This window comes from Aspergillus glaucus, assembly GCF_001890805.1.
Source record: "Aspergillus glaucus CBS 516.65 unplaced genomic scaffold ASPGLscaffold_2, whole genome shotgun sequence".
Taxonomy (NCBI): domain Eukaryota; kingdom Fungi; phylum Ascomycota; class Eurotiomycetes; order Eurotiales; family Aspergillaceae; genus Aspergillus; species Aspergillus glaucus.
The window spans coordinates 1,466,207-1,478,831 of record NW_019170454.1 but is presented as its reverse complement, the minus strand read 5'-3'; the positions used below and the strand labels follow the sequence as shown (position 1 = coordinate 1,478,831).

The 12,625-nt window shown below is 50.9% G+C and overlaps 5 protein-coding genes across 5 annotated transcripts; 2 read left to right on the top strand and 3 right to left on the bottom strand.

Moving 5' to 3' along the window:
- Positions 1–499: 499 nt before the first annotated feature.
- Positions 500–1,897, bottom strand: ASPGLDRAFT_42408 (Tim17/Tim22/Tim23/Pmp24 family protein). Its single transcript, XM_022545599.1, has 6 exons — positions 1,665–1,897; positions 1,487–1,602; positions 1,376–1,402; positions 1,111–1,324; positions 823–1,046; positions 500–762 (listed from the first exon to the last, which is right to left on the bottom strand). The coding sequence occupies exons 1-6, from the start codon at positions 1,698–1,700 to the stop codon at positions 705–707; spliced, it is 675 nt and encodes a 224-aa protein (XP_022405481.1). The 5' UTR covers positions 1,701–1,897; the 3' UTR covers positions 500–704.
- Positions 1,898–2,040: 143 nt separating this feature from the next.
- Positions 2,041–3,142, top strand: ASPGLDRAFT_79243 (uncharacterized protein; the record flags this gene model as incomplete). Its single annotated transcript, XM_022550012.1, has 2 exons — positions 2,041–2,417; positions 2,651–3,142. Exons 1-2 carry the CDS (start codon positions 2,316–2,318, stop codon positions 3,140–3,142), a joined length of 594 nt encoding a protein of 197 aa, XP_022405480.1. The 5' UTR covers positions 2,041–2,315.
- Positions 3,143–3,357: 215 nt separating this feature from the next.
- Positions 3,358–8,242, bottom strand: ASPGLDRAFT_63598 (valine--tRNA ligase; the record flags this gene model as incomplete). The annotated part of the gene is made up of 5 exons (XM_022548686.1): positions 3,358–4,319; positions 4,967–5,741; positions 5,889–7,924; positions 7,993–8,136; positions 8,224–8,242. 5 exons carry the CDS (start codon positions 8,240–8,242, stop codon positions 3,358–3,360), a joined length of 3,936 nt encoding a protein of 1,311 aa, XP_022405479.1.
- Positions 8,243–9,236: 994 nt separating this feature from the next.
- ASPGLDRAFT_22274 (casein kinase II subunit alpha/alpha') lies at positions 9,237–10,452 on the bottom strand (the record flags this gene model as incomplete). Its single annotated transcript, XM_022543166.1, has 4 exons — positions 9,237–9,329; positions 9,385–9,804; positions 9,857–10,230; positions 10,338–10,452. 4 exons carry the CDS (start codon positions 10,450–10,452, stop codon positions 9,237–9,239), a joined length of 1,002 nt encoding a protein of 333 aa, XP_022405478.1.
- A 439-nt stretch (positions 10,453–10,891) lies between these two features.
- Positions 10,892–12,410, top strand: ASPGLDRAFT_163490 (uncharacterized protein). Its single transcript, XM_022542546.1, has 2 exons — positions 10,892–11,002; positions 11,081–12,410. The coding sequence occupies exons 1-2, from the start codon at positions 10,927–10,929 to the stop codon at positions 11,929–11,931; spliced, it is 927 nt and encodes a 308-aa protein (XP_022405477.1). The 5' UTR covers positions 10,892–10,926; the 3' UTR covers positions 11,932–12,410.
- The last annotated feature ends 215 nt before the right edge of the window (positions 12,411–12,625 follow it).

Here is a 12,625-nt window from a genome sequence, read left to right as displayed (position 1 = left end):
CCATGGAACTGGCGTTTGTTTTCCTTGCATACATAACCTTTCGTCCAATGATGGTTTCTCGTCAGGTACTTTTTGTCTGCAGAAGTGTGATTGCCGGATCTGCTTCCCGGCCTTCCTGATATGACTTTGTACTACCACTCGGTCCAATCGGCAACCTGGAAAGACATGTGGTTGTGAACTGCTGTACAGGTATATGGTAGCGCGTTTATTGGTTACTGGCTACCGGGGAAAGACCACGCAGCCTGCTGCATCACTGCGCCCATGTGGTGGTTCCGTGCAATTCCAGGGATATACCGTACAGACTCTCGGAACGCAGATCATAATGCGTTATAGTAACCAAGGGGTGTGGGATTAATATCTGGCGTTTGCTATACTTTGTATACATGACTTGTGGTAATGTTCAATGCGAGTCCTGGGAATAACCACTACCGGGATTCACGCTGATACGGGCGTGGGCTGAGCGTGTTATCCAGGGCGAATCTTCTACAATCGGGATGATCAGGCTAACGTTGTCAATTCCAAATGATATACCAAGCTCATGTAAAGATATCGAACCACACTCGACAACACAATGAATACTAACAATAAGATTAATGACCATCAACACAGCCCAGTCGGCCGAGGTACGCTATATACATTAAGAATGAACAAGGATTAACAATGATGACCAATCCATACGCCAAAACAGCCAACCTATCACCAATCTATTTATTGTGTATTAAGAAGTTCCGGAACGAGTTCCAGTGGTCCGAGTCCGCGTAGCTGCCACAGGTCAGTACAAACACGACACTCAATAACAGTAACCAAGGAAAGAAGACATACATATAAACCATACTGCTCCTCAAACTCGAAACCAGCGTCTCCGGGTACCAGCGGAAGATGTACATGACAGAAGCCCAGCTGAGACTTGCAAAGACCGGCCATGCATTGTCTTTGATCTGGGAACGAGCTTCGGGGGTGATGAGGTGTGAGAGCGGGTGCATGTTAGGTTCGACGGAGAGTTTGGCGAGGGAGAGGGCCACGCGGGCGAAGACGTAGATGACGATCTGCCGTCGTTAGCTTTTTTTTTTTTTTTTTTCTGATTTATGTTATACGGGATGGGTGAAATACCTGCTGGGTGACGCTTGTCTGGTTCCGGCCAAAAACAGCGTATCCTCCCAGTAATCCTGCGAAGAAGCTATCGTAGCGGTTCTCCTTCCCGGCGCTGGACGTGTTTAGGTTTCGCAGCGCGAGCATGGAGCTCTTGTATATGAGAGCGAACGTTGCGAGGTTACGGGCGTGCGTTTGCGTGGCTTTCAGGACGAGCTTGGCCTTTTCGCGGAGGCTGTGGATGGATCAGTATAGGGATAACCGAGTCGACGGGAGGCTGTCTTACGTTCCGGAGCGGAAAAGGAATATCATCCTGCAGAGAAAAAAAAAAAAAAAAAAAAAAAAAAACATCGTCAGTGTTATCCAGAATAAACCGTCCAGGAAGGGCTTCACATACACCAAAGCGTGCGGAAACCGCACTTTCGACCCGTAAACGACACCATTCCGAACACCCTTGAGCAAAGACAGCAAAGGTGCAAGGTCACGATCCAAGACGATAGCATCCAGACGAGACTATACACAGATCAGCCACCACATCCCAAGTATATCCTCACCCAGCAATAGAGTATCCTTACCACCAGCGCCTCCATAATATCGGGACCTCGGCTCATTATGAAAACGAAAGGCAGGCCGTTGCCGCTTGATTTATCTGTATCGGGATAGATCGCAAGAGAACCATGGGATTAGAGCAAGTCTAGCGATCGTGACTTTCAACTCTTCAGGCGTCAAACTGCGTCCCCTCTTGTTAGCGATAAGATGGAGGAGAGAACAGAGCGGCCACTTTTGTTCGGCGTCGTGGAAAAGTTGCCTCGGCATGTGAAGCGTGCCGAGCGCGACGTCATTGTCACGTGACATATGGTCTGGTGAGCATTCTTCGGGGATTACTTGAATTCTTTCGGGGATGATTGACTTACAGGGAATATAACAGATAACTAGAAGCACAAATGAATACTTCGTGGGATACTGCATTGCTACAACACTCAATGCCAAGAACCTCAGCTGCCGATCTGCGGATGATAGATCAACTCCCGTCAACATGTCGCGTAGCACAAACACACATTCTCTTCCCATCTTCCCTGCTTGACAAGGCACGATAAACAGACAAAATGCCCGGTGCTCGCTTAACAGAAGACTAAAGACGACAGATAACAGCGGCTCTCTTCCGCCGCGAACCATACCCCCAGATATGTCAGGTCCACGGAGTCTCACATGGAACTCTGCGACGCATGGCGCATAGCCTGAGTACATACGGGACTTCAACGCCGCCTCGAACAGAACCGCCCAGACCAATGGGGCGACCGCGCTCATTTAATGATCAATTTCTGGAAGTATGTAGTCTTGCTTTCATATCGTTGTGGCTGATGGGAGGAGAGGAGTCAATCCTGAATGCGAATCGCAAACCAAAAAAAAAAAAAAAAAAAAAACAAACAAGCTTGCTCAATACAAAACGGTCAGAATACTAATAACCCCAGAACCTCCGCACCTACGTCGAAACGCACCCCATCGTCTCCCTCCCAGACATCCAAAACCACCTCATAACCACCCACAACACCAAATACAGCAAATCGAACTTCTCCCGTCTCCACGAAATGGGCTACCAGCGCAGCATCATCGGCCGCGGCCACACATCTACGGAAAAAGGAATCTACCTGATATATCGCCTGGGGACTGGGAACGGTTGTTGCGGGATCCGGTTACGAAGGAGGCGATGACGGCGGGGTGGGGGACGGTGTATGCTTGGTTAAAGAGTTCTACGCCGGTGAGGAGGAGGGTTACGGAAGGGCAGAGGATGAAGCGGAAGCCGAGGAGTCAGGTGGGTGGTGCTGAGGGGGTCGTGGTCGAGGTGGAACAAGAGGTAGTGGTTGGGGATGAGTCGTCAGATGAGAGTGATGTTGAAGGAGACGCTTCTCCTAATAATGGTGTTGAGAACGGGAATGCGCCAGCTGCACAACCTCCGTCTTGGGGGAATATAGTTCACACCCGGTTACCCGGTTTCCAATCGTTACTTGCACCCCCGTTAGGCCCTGTCGGTCAACAAGCAGCGAGGGCATGATTCTCATCCGGAAATAAAGAATCCATAATAATCTGTAATGTAGATAGGGTTCAAAACCAGAAATTTCAAGGTCAATAAATGCAGACTTTTATCTGTGCAAAAACAGACAGCTTATTCAAACAAACTTGCTCGCGCAAGTCAAAAATCACCAATCCAACCGGAAACGCCAAGTGCGAAACAGAAGAAATGCATGATTAATCACAGATGTTATATCCTTATTCCGTCCGTGTCCTCTTGCGACCCTCGTCCTCCGAAACCTCGTCGTCAACATCCATCATATCCTGGTCCTCCTCATCCGACTCAACACCAGCACGACGCTTCAATCCCTTCATCTTCCTAGTCTGCAAGCCACCCAGATCCTGCTTGGCCAAGTGCACACGACCAATCTTGTCACCAATAGCATCCATACCAATGTTCTTCTTCAACCTAACCTCCTCGTTCGGCCTCTTGCCCTGCTTCATAGCCGCCTTCATAACATCCCGCGGCGCCTCCTGCAAACGACCAATCTTAAAGTCCAACTTAGGACCTATCTCATCCAACTCAACGCGAGGAAGCTTGTGACCACTCCGCTTAGTCCGCAACTTATACCACCGCAGGTGAATCACAGGGGCAAGACCCTGCGCAGGCTCCTCAGCACTAACCATAAGCGCATACTGCAACCCCTCAACATCAATCTTATCCCCCTCCTCGCCCTTGAACATATCAGTAAACATGCTCTTGAGCATAACATGCGCCGTCGAAGTCTCATCATCCCATGGACTCCCCGCAAAAATCAGCATCGGCCGTAACCCAACCCCAATATGCATCGTGAGATTATTCATTGCAGGAACCGCATCCTCAGCACTCTGACCCGGGAGAAGCATCATCTCGCACATATCGAGCGTCTTCGAGTCGAACACGCGCATGAGCGTGATGCAGTTGGGCCGCTTCTTGCTGCTGTTTCCGAACACGACCATTCCGGCCTCGTTCTTGTTGGCCAGGAACTCGAGGCTCTCGGTGGTTTCGAACGGGCGGATGTGTTCATTCTTCTTGTGGAAGAGGACAGAGTCCGGTTTTGTGAGGGAGTGGAAAGTCTTGAGGATGGTGTGCACGGCGGTTGGGCATTTTGAGCCGTGGAGGAGGAGGGTGCGTTTGGGGCCTTCGACGAGTTGGGGCTCCTTGGCTTTGAGGAGGCGCGCTGTGCGCGGGTTTTTGGGTTTGCTATTTTAGTTAGTATTATTCTTTTTGGACTGGGCGATAGTTGCGATTGACATACACTTCTCTCAACATCGATGCCATTTTTTCTGTGGGAGATGTTGGTTTTTCTCGTCGCAGACGTTGACTTTGGATAAAAAAAAAGGCGGAGCGAAAAGTTTTGGAGGTCGGTCTTGGCACTCTTATCGATAAGCTTAAGTCTAGCCTCTACCAACCAATCACAAGGGACAAAAACAAGAGTTAGGTCCAGATAGAAACAAGTCCGCGAAAAAAGAAGAAAATTATTGAAAAATGAAGAAAGGTGCAAAAGATGGACTGGTTAAGCGTAGTTCAACACAATGGCATAAAAAAAAAAAAAAAAAAAAAGAGAAATATCACGTGATATCATGTACAAGGCACACAATGCATGGGCTAAGGAATCTCTACGGAGAGTAATGGGTTATGAAAAGCAGATAGATAGAACCAAAGCTGCTGAGCTCCTACGGCATTGTACCAAGCGATATGCATATACAGTAATTGAACTGAGATTCATAAACCTAATCAACAAACGTTACAAGACTGTCCAGCAATTTTATTCCAAGCGCAATCTCTCAAACTCCTTAATCTGCTCCTCCAACCGCGCAGACTCACTCTCCGCATCCTTCAACTTCTTCTCCTCAGCCTCCCGCACCTCAGGCTTAGCCTTCTCCTTCCACCCAGCACCGGTGACAAGGGTCTGCTGGCGGCGCACGGAATCACGCGACTTCTCCAGGCTAGCCTTGGCCTTCTCCTCCTGCTCGAGAGCGACTTCCTTGGAGACGCGGAGGTAGACGGCAGCTTCAGCACCGACGGCAAAGACAACGCAGCCGTTGGGACGGTTGGTCTCCTCAGGACCGTGGACGCTGAGTTCACCCAGGTTCTTGCCACCAAGAGACTTGACGATGGAGAGTTCGTCGGAGATGGTCTTATAGCTGGTGGCGTCGTAGGTCTGGACGATGATGTCGCCCTTGGTCTTGACTTCATACTGGGCGAGGATGGAGCGGATGGCCTTGGAGGTGTTGAGGATGAGCTCGTAGGCGGCGGCGGCGGCCGGGTCGTCGAACTCGGGCCTGTACTCGGGGAAGCGGGCCTTCATGATCGAGACGGTGTTGTCTTCGGGGCGGCGGGGGAGACGCTGCCAGAGGTTCTCGGTGACGAAGGGCATGATAGGGTGGATCATGGTCAGGGCACCCTCGAGAGCGGTGTAGAGGGTCTCCTTGGCGGATTGCTGCACCTCAGCGGGAAGTTCAGGAGCCAGGAGGGACTTGGAGTTCTCGAGGAAGACGTCGCAGAGTTGGCTGTACCAGTACTGGTAGACAGTAGTGGCGGCGATGTTGAACTCACGCTGCTCCAGAGCCCGGTCCACCTCCTTGGCGGCGGTGTTGAACTTGTGCAAGATCCAGCGCTCTGCCAGAGATTCCCTGCCAGTCTTTGCGGGAGTGGGCTGAGGTCTGAAGTCCTCGCCCAACTTGCCAAGCACATACTTAGTGGCCTGGTAGATCTTGTTACAGAAACGACGGTATCCGTGGATGACCTGAATGTCGAACGCAATGTCACCACCACCAGTAGTGTAAGAAACGAGAGCAAAGCGCAGAGCATCAGCACCGCACTCAGGAATACCCTTGGGGAATGCCTTCTTCTGGTACTTGGTAGCAGTGGCAACCTCCTTATCGGCAAGGTTACCAGCGAGAAGCTTGGAGTGGAGCTTCTCGAGCTGGATACCCTCCATAACATCAAGAGGGTCAACGACGTTACCAAGAGACTTGGACATCTTACGACCCTCGGAATCTCTGATCAGGGAGTGACAGTACACTTCCTTAAAGGGAACCTTGCCAGTCATCTTAATACCAAGCATGATCATTCTGGCAACCCAGAAGAAGAGGATATCCCAGCCAGTCTCCAGAACGGAGGTAGGGTACAGGGTCTCCAAGTCGTGAGTCTGCTTAGGCCAGCCAAGAGTAGAGAAAGGCCACAAGCCAGACGAGAACCAGGTGTCAAGAACGTCAGGATCGCGAGCCAAGGTGAACTTCTTTCCGGGGAACTTGGCAGCGGCCTTCTGCTTAGCCTCTTCTTCAGAGCGGCCAGTAACCCAGTAGTCACCATCGCTGTCATCAACATCCTGTCCCTCGATCTGGACAAGGTAAGCAGGAGCCTGGTGACCCCACCAGAGCTGCCGCGACAGACACCAGTCGTTGATGTTTCTCATCCAGCGGAAGTAGCTCTTCTCAGCAGTCTCGGGACGGATGATAATGTCACCATCCTCGACGGCCTTGATGGCGGGCTCAGCAAGGCCCTGCATCCTCATCCACCACTGGGGCTTCAAGATAGGCTCGATAACATCGTTTGACTTGGCACAGCGGGGGATCTTCATAGGGTTGTGCTCCCACTTGACGTACAAGCCCTGCTCCTTCAGGAGGTCGATGACCTTGTAACGGGCGTCGAACCGCTTCACACCGGCGAAGATGCCAGCCTTCTTGTTGTAGGTACCGTCGTCGTTCATGACGGAGATGAACTCAAGGTTGTGGGCCTTTCCGCGGTTGAAATCGTTGAAGTCGTGGGCGGGGGTAATCTTCACGGCACCAGTACCGAACTCGGGGTCGACATCCTGGTCGGCAACAATGGGGAGGAGACGGTCGACGAAGGGGTGACGAGCGTGCTTGCCAATCAAGTGCTGGTAGCGCTTGTCGGTGGGGTGGACAGCAATACCAGTGTCACCAATCATGGTCTCAGGACGAGTGGTAGCAATCTCGATTCTCTCCTTGGTGCCATCAATCTCGTAGCAGAAGTGAGTCAAGACACCGAACTCGACCTTTCTCTCGTAGCCGGGAACATCAAGGAGTGTACGGCCCTCGACCTCCTTGTTCTCAACTTCTAGGTTGGACAATGAGGTGTTCAAAGAAACACACCAGTTGACCAGACGGTTGGCACGGTAAATGATACCTTCTTCGTGAAGGCGAACGAAGGTCTCGGTAACAGCTGCGGACAGGTTGTCGTCCATGGTGAAGGCCTCACGACTCCAGTCGAAGGAACCACCGACTCTGCGCAGGGCATTCTTGATGTTCGCGTGGTACTCGTGCTTCCACTCCCAGACGCGCTTTGTGAACTCCTCGCGGCCCAGGTCGTGGCGGGTCTTCTGTTCCTTCTTCCACAACATCTTCTCGACAACACTCTGGGTCGAGATACCAGCATGGTCCATACCCGGCAGCCACAGGGTCGTCTTACCTTTCATCCGCTGCCAACGGATCATAGTATCCTGCAAAGCGTTCGTAAGGGCATGGCCCATGTGCAGAGAACCGGTAACGTTGGGAGGAGGAATAGGAATGACGAAGTTACCAGCCGGCAAGACTCTGCCGTCGGCACCGAACTCGGGCTTGAAGAGATCACGGTTCTCCCACCATTCATACCGGCCGGACTCGATAGCACCGGGGTCGTAGGCATCGGTCGTCTTGTCCTTCTCGGGCTTCGGGGCCTTTTTCTCGGCCTTGGGGGCAGCGGGTTTGGCGGAGGCAGCCTTGGCCTGCTTCTCTGCGAATTTCTTCGCCTTTTCGGCCTTCTTGCGGTCACGTTCCACTATATCAAATCACAACCGTCAACGGATGTCCATGATAGCCAACAATTCCAGGTATCCGAGTACAAACACTCCTTCTCGCTCTTCACTTTCGGAGCTGCGGCGGCCTCCTGTGCGGCCTGGGGGTCCTTTGTCGCATCACTGAGGTTCTGGTTTCTGGTCTGTTCTTCAGCTTGAGGAGCGAGGTCCTTCATGGGAGCCGGTGGCTCACCAACTGCAAGCAACACAAGACTGTTAGCAACTTGCAATTCTCAATAGCAGACATGAGTCACCCGCTAAACCGGGCCCGATAAGCACTCACCCGGATTGGGAGCAGACATTCTGGAAAATGGACGATATAATAACGTTGGAGGAGTGAATCTCCTAGGCGCCGCTCGCGCCACTAACTGCCGGATAAGTATCTTGGACACCGGAGACACCAAACAGCACTCGGAGGGGTGGAGGGGTTCTGGTTGTGCGGGCGCTTTTTTTTTTTTTTTTTTTTTTTTGCAGCGGAAGTCTGGGACGAATCGGAGGGGGCCCTGGTGGGGTTCAAGAAGAGCCCATGGAGCGGTTTTACTATGTAACAGTGGTGGAATTGATCGCAATTGAGCGTCGTTTTCTTTGGCTTCTTCTTCATGTCTTTTTTAGGCGTGGACCAGAGAAAAGAATGAGTCAGGTCACGTGATGTTGACGCATCGAGTATGCTACAAGTATAGAAGACGACTCGAACAATTGCATTGATTCTACCTCACTCCCATAAAGCCTTGCAGAACGAGCAAAGAAATTGTAAAGATTGCCAAAACACCATCCAGAAATTACGAGAAATTGAAAGTGTCAAAACCAAAGAAATGAGGTGTAGTTGCCATATTTGCATGTAGGTGGTTACATAGAGCAGAACAAGAAACAAAATGTTCATCCCACTCCGAAGACATCGTCAGATAGTTAGATAGATTTCACTCGCTGAATACGCCAAAGAGGATTGAGGTGAGATATGGGCCAAATACCCAACAGATTAGGTGTATATCATCTGTCATCAGCGTCGTCTTCGCTCCGAATTCCTTGCCTCACCACTTTCACTGCAGTTCAGTTCACGTCCAGCACGACGCTGGACCGTACGCCACTCCCCTCTGTCGTCTGAATCTCCCTCCTCCTTCTATCCACCTCTATCCATCCATTTCAAGAGAACCAACTCGAAAAGCATTTGAGCAAACTGGCCATAATCAGAACGTTATTATCTGCCACTGACTACAGCGGCCGCTGAGACAAGAACCGGAGCGATTGCATGGTTGATATAGTAAGAAAATTCGAGTCGTAGTGTCCAGCTTTATTTCTTTAGGATGTTGTGTTGTTCCGCCCAGACTGCTCTGCTGCGCGAACAGGCGCAAAGTATGGGTGGGCCATGGCCTCCTGGGCAGTAAGTCGTTCCTAAAAATGGTTAGCACAAGCGAACGACGGAATAACCAAGGAACGAAAGACATACAGCATGGTCGTATCGTAAAAGTTTGTCCAGGAAATCAATTGCTTCATCGCTGACGAATCGTTGATTCTCAGCATTGACGAATGAGCGCCACGGCTTCCGGGGGAACCGTGTGAGGATCTCGTCATACTGTGGATCCAATTCGATGTCATACTTGTCCAAGTATTCGAAGAGCTCCTCCGTTCCTAGAACCTTGGCGATCTTAACCAATTGGTCGGAGTTGCTGTTTCCGTGGAAGAACGGTTCCTTGCGGAAGATCATGGACGCAAACATGGCGCCCAACGACCACATGTCGAGTGAGTAGTCGTATTCCTGGAAGTCGACGAGCAGCTCCGGACCCTTAAAGTATCGCGACGCAACCCGAACGTTGTACTCTGTGCCCTTGTGGTAGAATTCGGCAAGACCCCAATCGATCAGACGCAGCTAAGAAAATGTTAGCGCACGCAATCACAAGACACCTGGGGCCCAAACAAACCTTCTTCTTGTCGTGGTCAATCATAACATTGTGTGGCTTAACATCACGGTGCATGATTCCCTTGCTGTGACAGAAGTCCAGCGCCTTCAAGAGTTCGTGAACATAGAAGCGGACGTCGTAGTCGGTGAACCGGGGATACAGCGTGCGGAAGTCCGTGTTGTTCACGTATTCAAAAACCAAGCTCGGTGTTTTGCTCTGGCTATCGCGAACGACATCAAGCAGGGCTACCACGTTGGGACCACCCGCCAGGTTCTGAAGAATCTTGATCTCACGCTTAATCTTCTTCTTCTTGACCGGCTTGAGGACCTTGATGACACACTTCTGGTAGTTGACGACATTGATGCCCTCGAACACTTCGGAATATTTTCCCCGGCCTATCAATCGACGCCATTAGCATTCGTTTCGCATTGCAAGCCGACTGTATTCTGCGTTCCAGCTATTCTTCGATGTAAAACAAGGCGCAAAGTACGAAAAAGCTTACCAATCTTGCGGACCACTTCGTAGTTTTCCAACACACCCCACGAAATGTTCACACTGTCATAATCCCAGTAGGACCGGGGCATACGCTCATTGACGTCTGCATAAACGCGCGCCATTGTGAATGGCGGCTGCTCACAAGCAGATTTCCGAAACGGCCCACAATCGATTGATATATCAGGAGACGAAGCTGTGGCGGGGTACAAAGCGCACGTAACAAGAAGAGAGGGCGCCGACAGGAGATGAGGAAAAATTGAGGTCAGAGGACAGATAACAGCAGCTGCAAGACCAAGAGCAAATGAGCCTTGCCTTGTCCAAACCGCGCAGCCGTTGCTATCGTCCCAAAGCGAGCAAAAAAAGAGGCAAAAGATGGGGAGACACAGACAAACACAGTTGGCAATTCTGGTGATGACCGAGACTGCAGGCATTCGTTCGTTCCGCCCAGGCAGTCACGGGACCGCTTGTTGTGGGGAGATTCCGGCGATTCGGAAATGTATTGATCCGGCGCGATTTTTCGATTGCCTTTCTGGGATAGCTGTGAGCTACGCATCCAAGTCAGATCGAGAGGCTCATAGCCATTTAAAACAGCCAAAATGTTCTACGATCTCAACGTTCCCTACAGCTCGGATGATCCTGAGATCTCTCACACCTTGAATTTCCTCGCGGAGAGTACGTCACTTGCCTGTTTCCACTGCCTATTCTTCGGCATTTAAAGACCACATGAGAAGCTGACCTGACTGCTCTTAGTCGGTTACACAACCGTTGCGCTCTCTCAGACGATCAGTGGAAAACTCCCTCCAAACCTAGCACCCCCAGCCGCGCCTGCAAATGCTCCGAAATCCCTAGACCTACTCACTCGTCTGAATCTCATCCTCTCCGATCCCTCACAAAACCAGCGCCTTACCAGCCTGACACAAGCATATGACCTGGTCGCGCTACGTCCCACGAACGAGAAGTCACTACTGAACGCTTGTACCAACTTGGAATGCGATCTGATCTCCCTTGACTTCTCCGAGCGAATCCCATTCCATTTAAAATTCAAGATGCTCTCTGCTGCCATTGAGCGCGGTATTCGGTTTGAGATTTGCTACGGATCCGGCATCACGGGAAGCGGACTTGACGCGCGACGGAACCTCATCGGGAATGCTATGTCGCTTATTCGGGCCACGCGCGGGAGGGGTATTATCATATCAAGTGAGGCTAGGAGGGCATTGGGGGTGCGCGCGCCTTGGGATGTGATCAATCTGGCATGCATCTGGGGTTTGTCACAGGAACGCGGCAAGGAGGCAATCTGCGAAGAAACAAGGAAGGTGACTGCTCTGGCGAAGCTTAAGCGGACCAGCTGGCGTGGGGCTATCGATGTCGTCTACGGCGGGGAGAAACCGAAGGTCGAAGACGCACAACCAAAGAAGAAGGGAGCGGCTAAAAAGGCTACACCTCAAACAGAAGCAAATGCGGACACTCTGAAGAGGAAAGCGGAGCCAACACCCGAAGAGGCCGAGAAGTCGTTGTCAAAACGGGAGCAGAAGCGCAGAGCAAAGAAAGTGCGATTGGATGGCGCAGGGGATGGTGCCGCGGACGACAAAACTGCCAGATAGTTGATCGACAGGCTATGGAGTTACATCGTTAAGTCATACAGAAGCCGCAAGATGCGAATCGCGCGTGTGCCTGAACTAAGTGCAGAACATAGCCACTTTGGGTCGCGCACTCATTGCCACTTCTGTGCTTCTGCATCCACTCAGGAGGACACCAATCTGGAATTGCCCTGGTCCAAATGCTCTAGCCATGACCGTCGAATGACAGTGTGCAGCAGACCAACCATGACGATGCTGTTCAGATTTTGGCATGGATATCTGCTTGTCATCAGCACCTGGATCACTCGACCAAACTCTGACTGATGAGAGTCATGGATTGACGTCCGTCGGGGGATCATTTGCATTTGGTTACAATGAATTATCCTATGGCATGTATCCGGAAGGTGGTGATCATAGCATAGGAGGTTCAATGTGTACAAATCACACGAGCTTATGAATATAGTTAGATACTCTTGAATCGATAATCAAGTCTACATTCTCCAATGCGTCGTTAATCAATGGATATCGCCGTATACTAAACCATACCTTGTCTGAAAACCAACCAGAACATACGCATCTGCATGAAAACTGGTCATCGGATCCAACTTTTAATTTAAAATATTTATCAAGCTTACTATCTCTGTTGAAGATCATAGATCCAACTTAATTCATTTCCACGTGCGTGGTTACGAGTCATGTGATATGGTCAGGTGGAGGA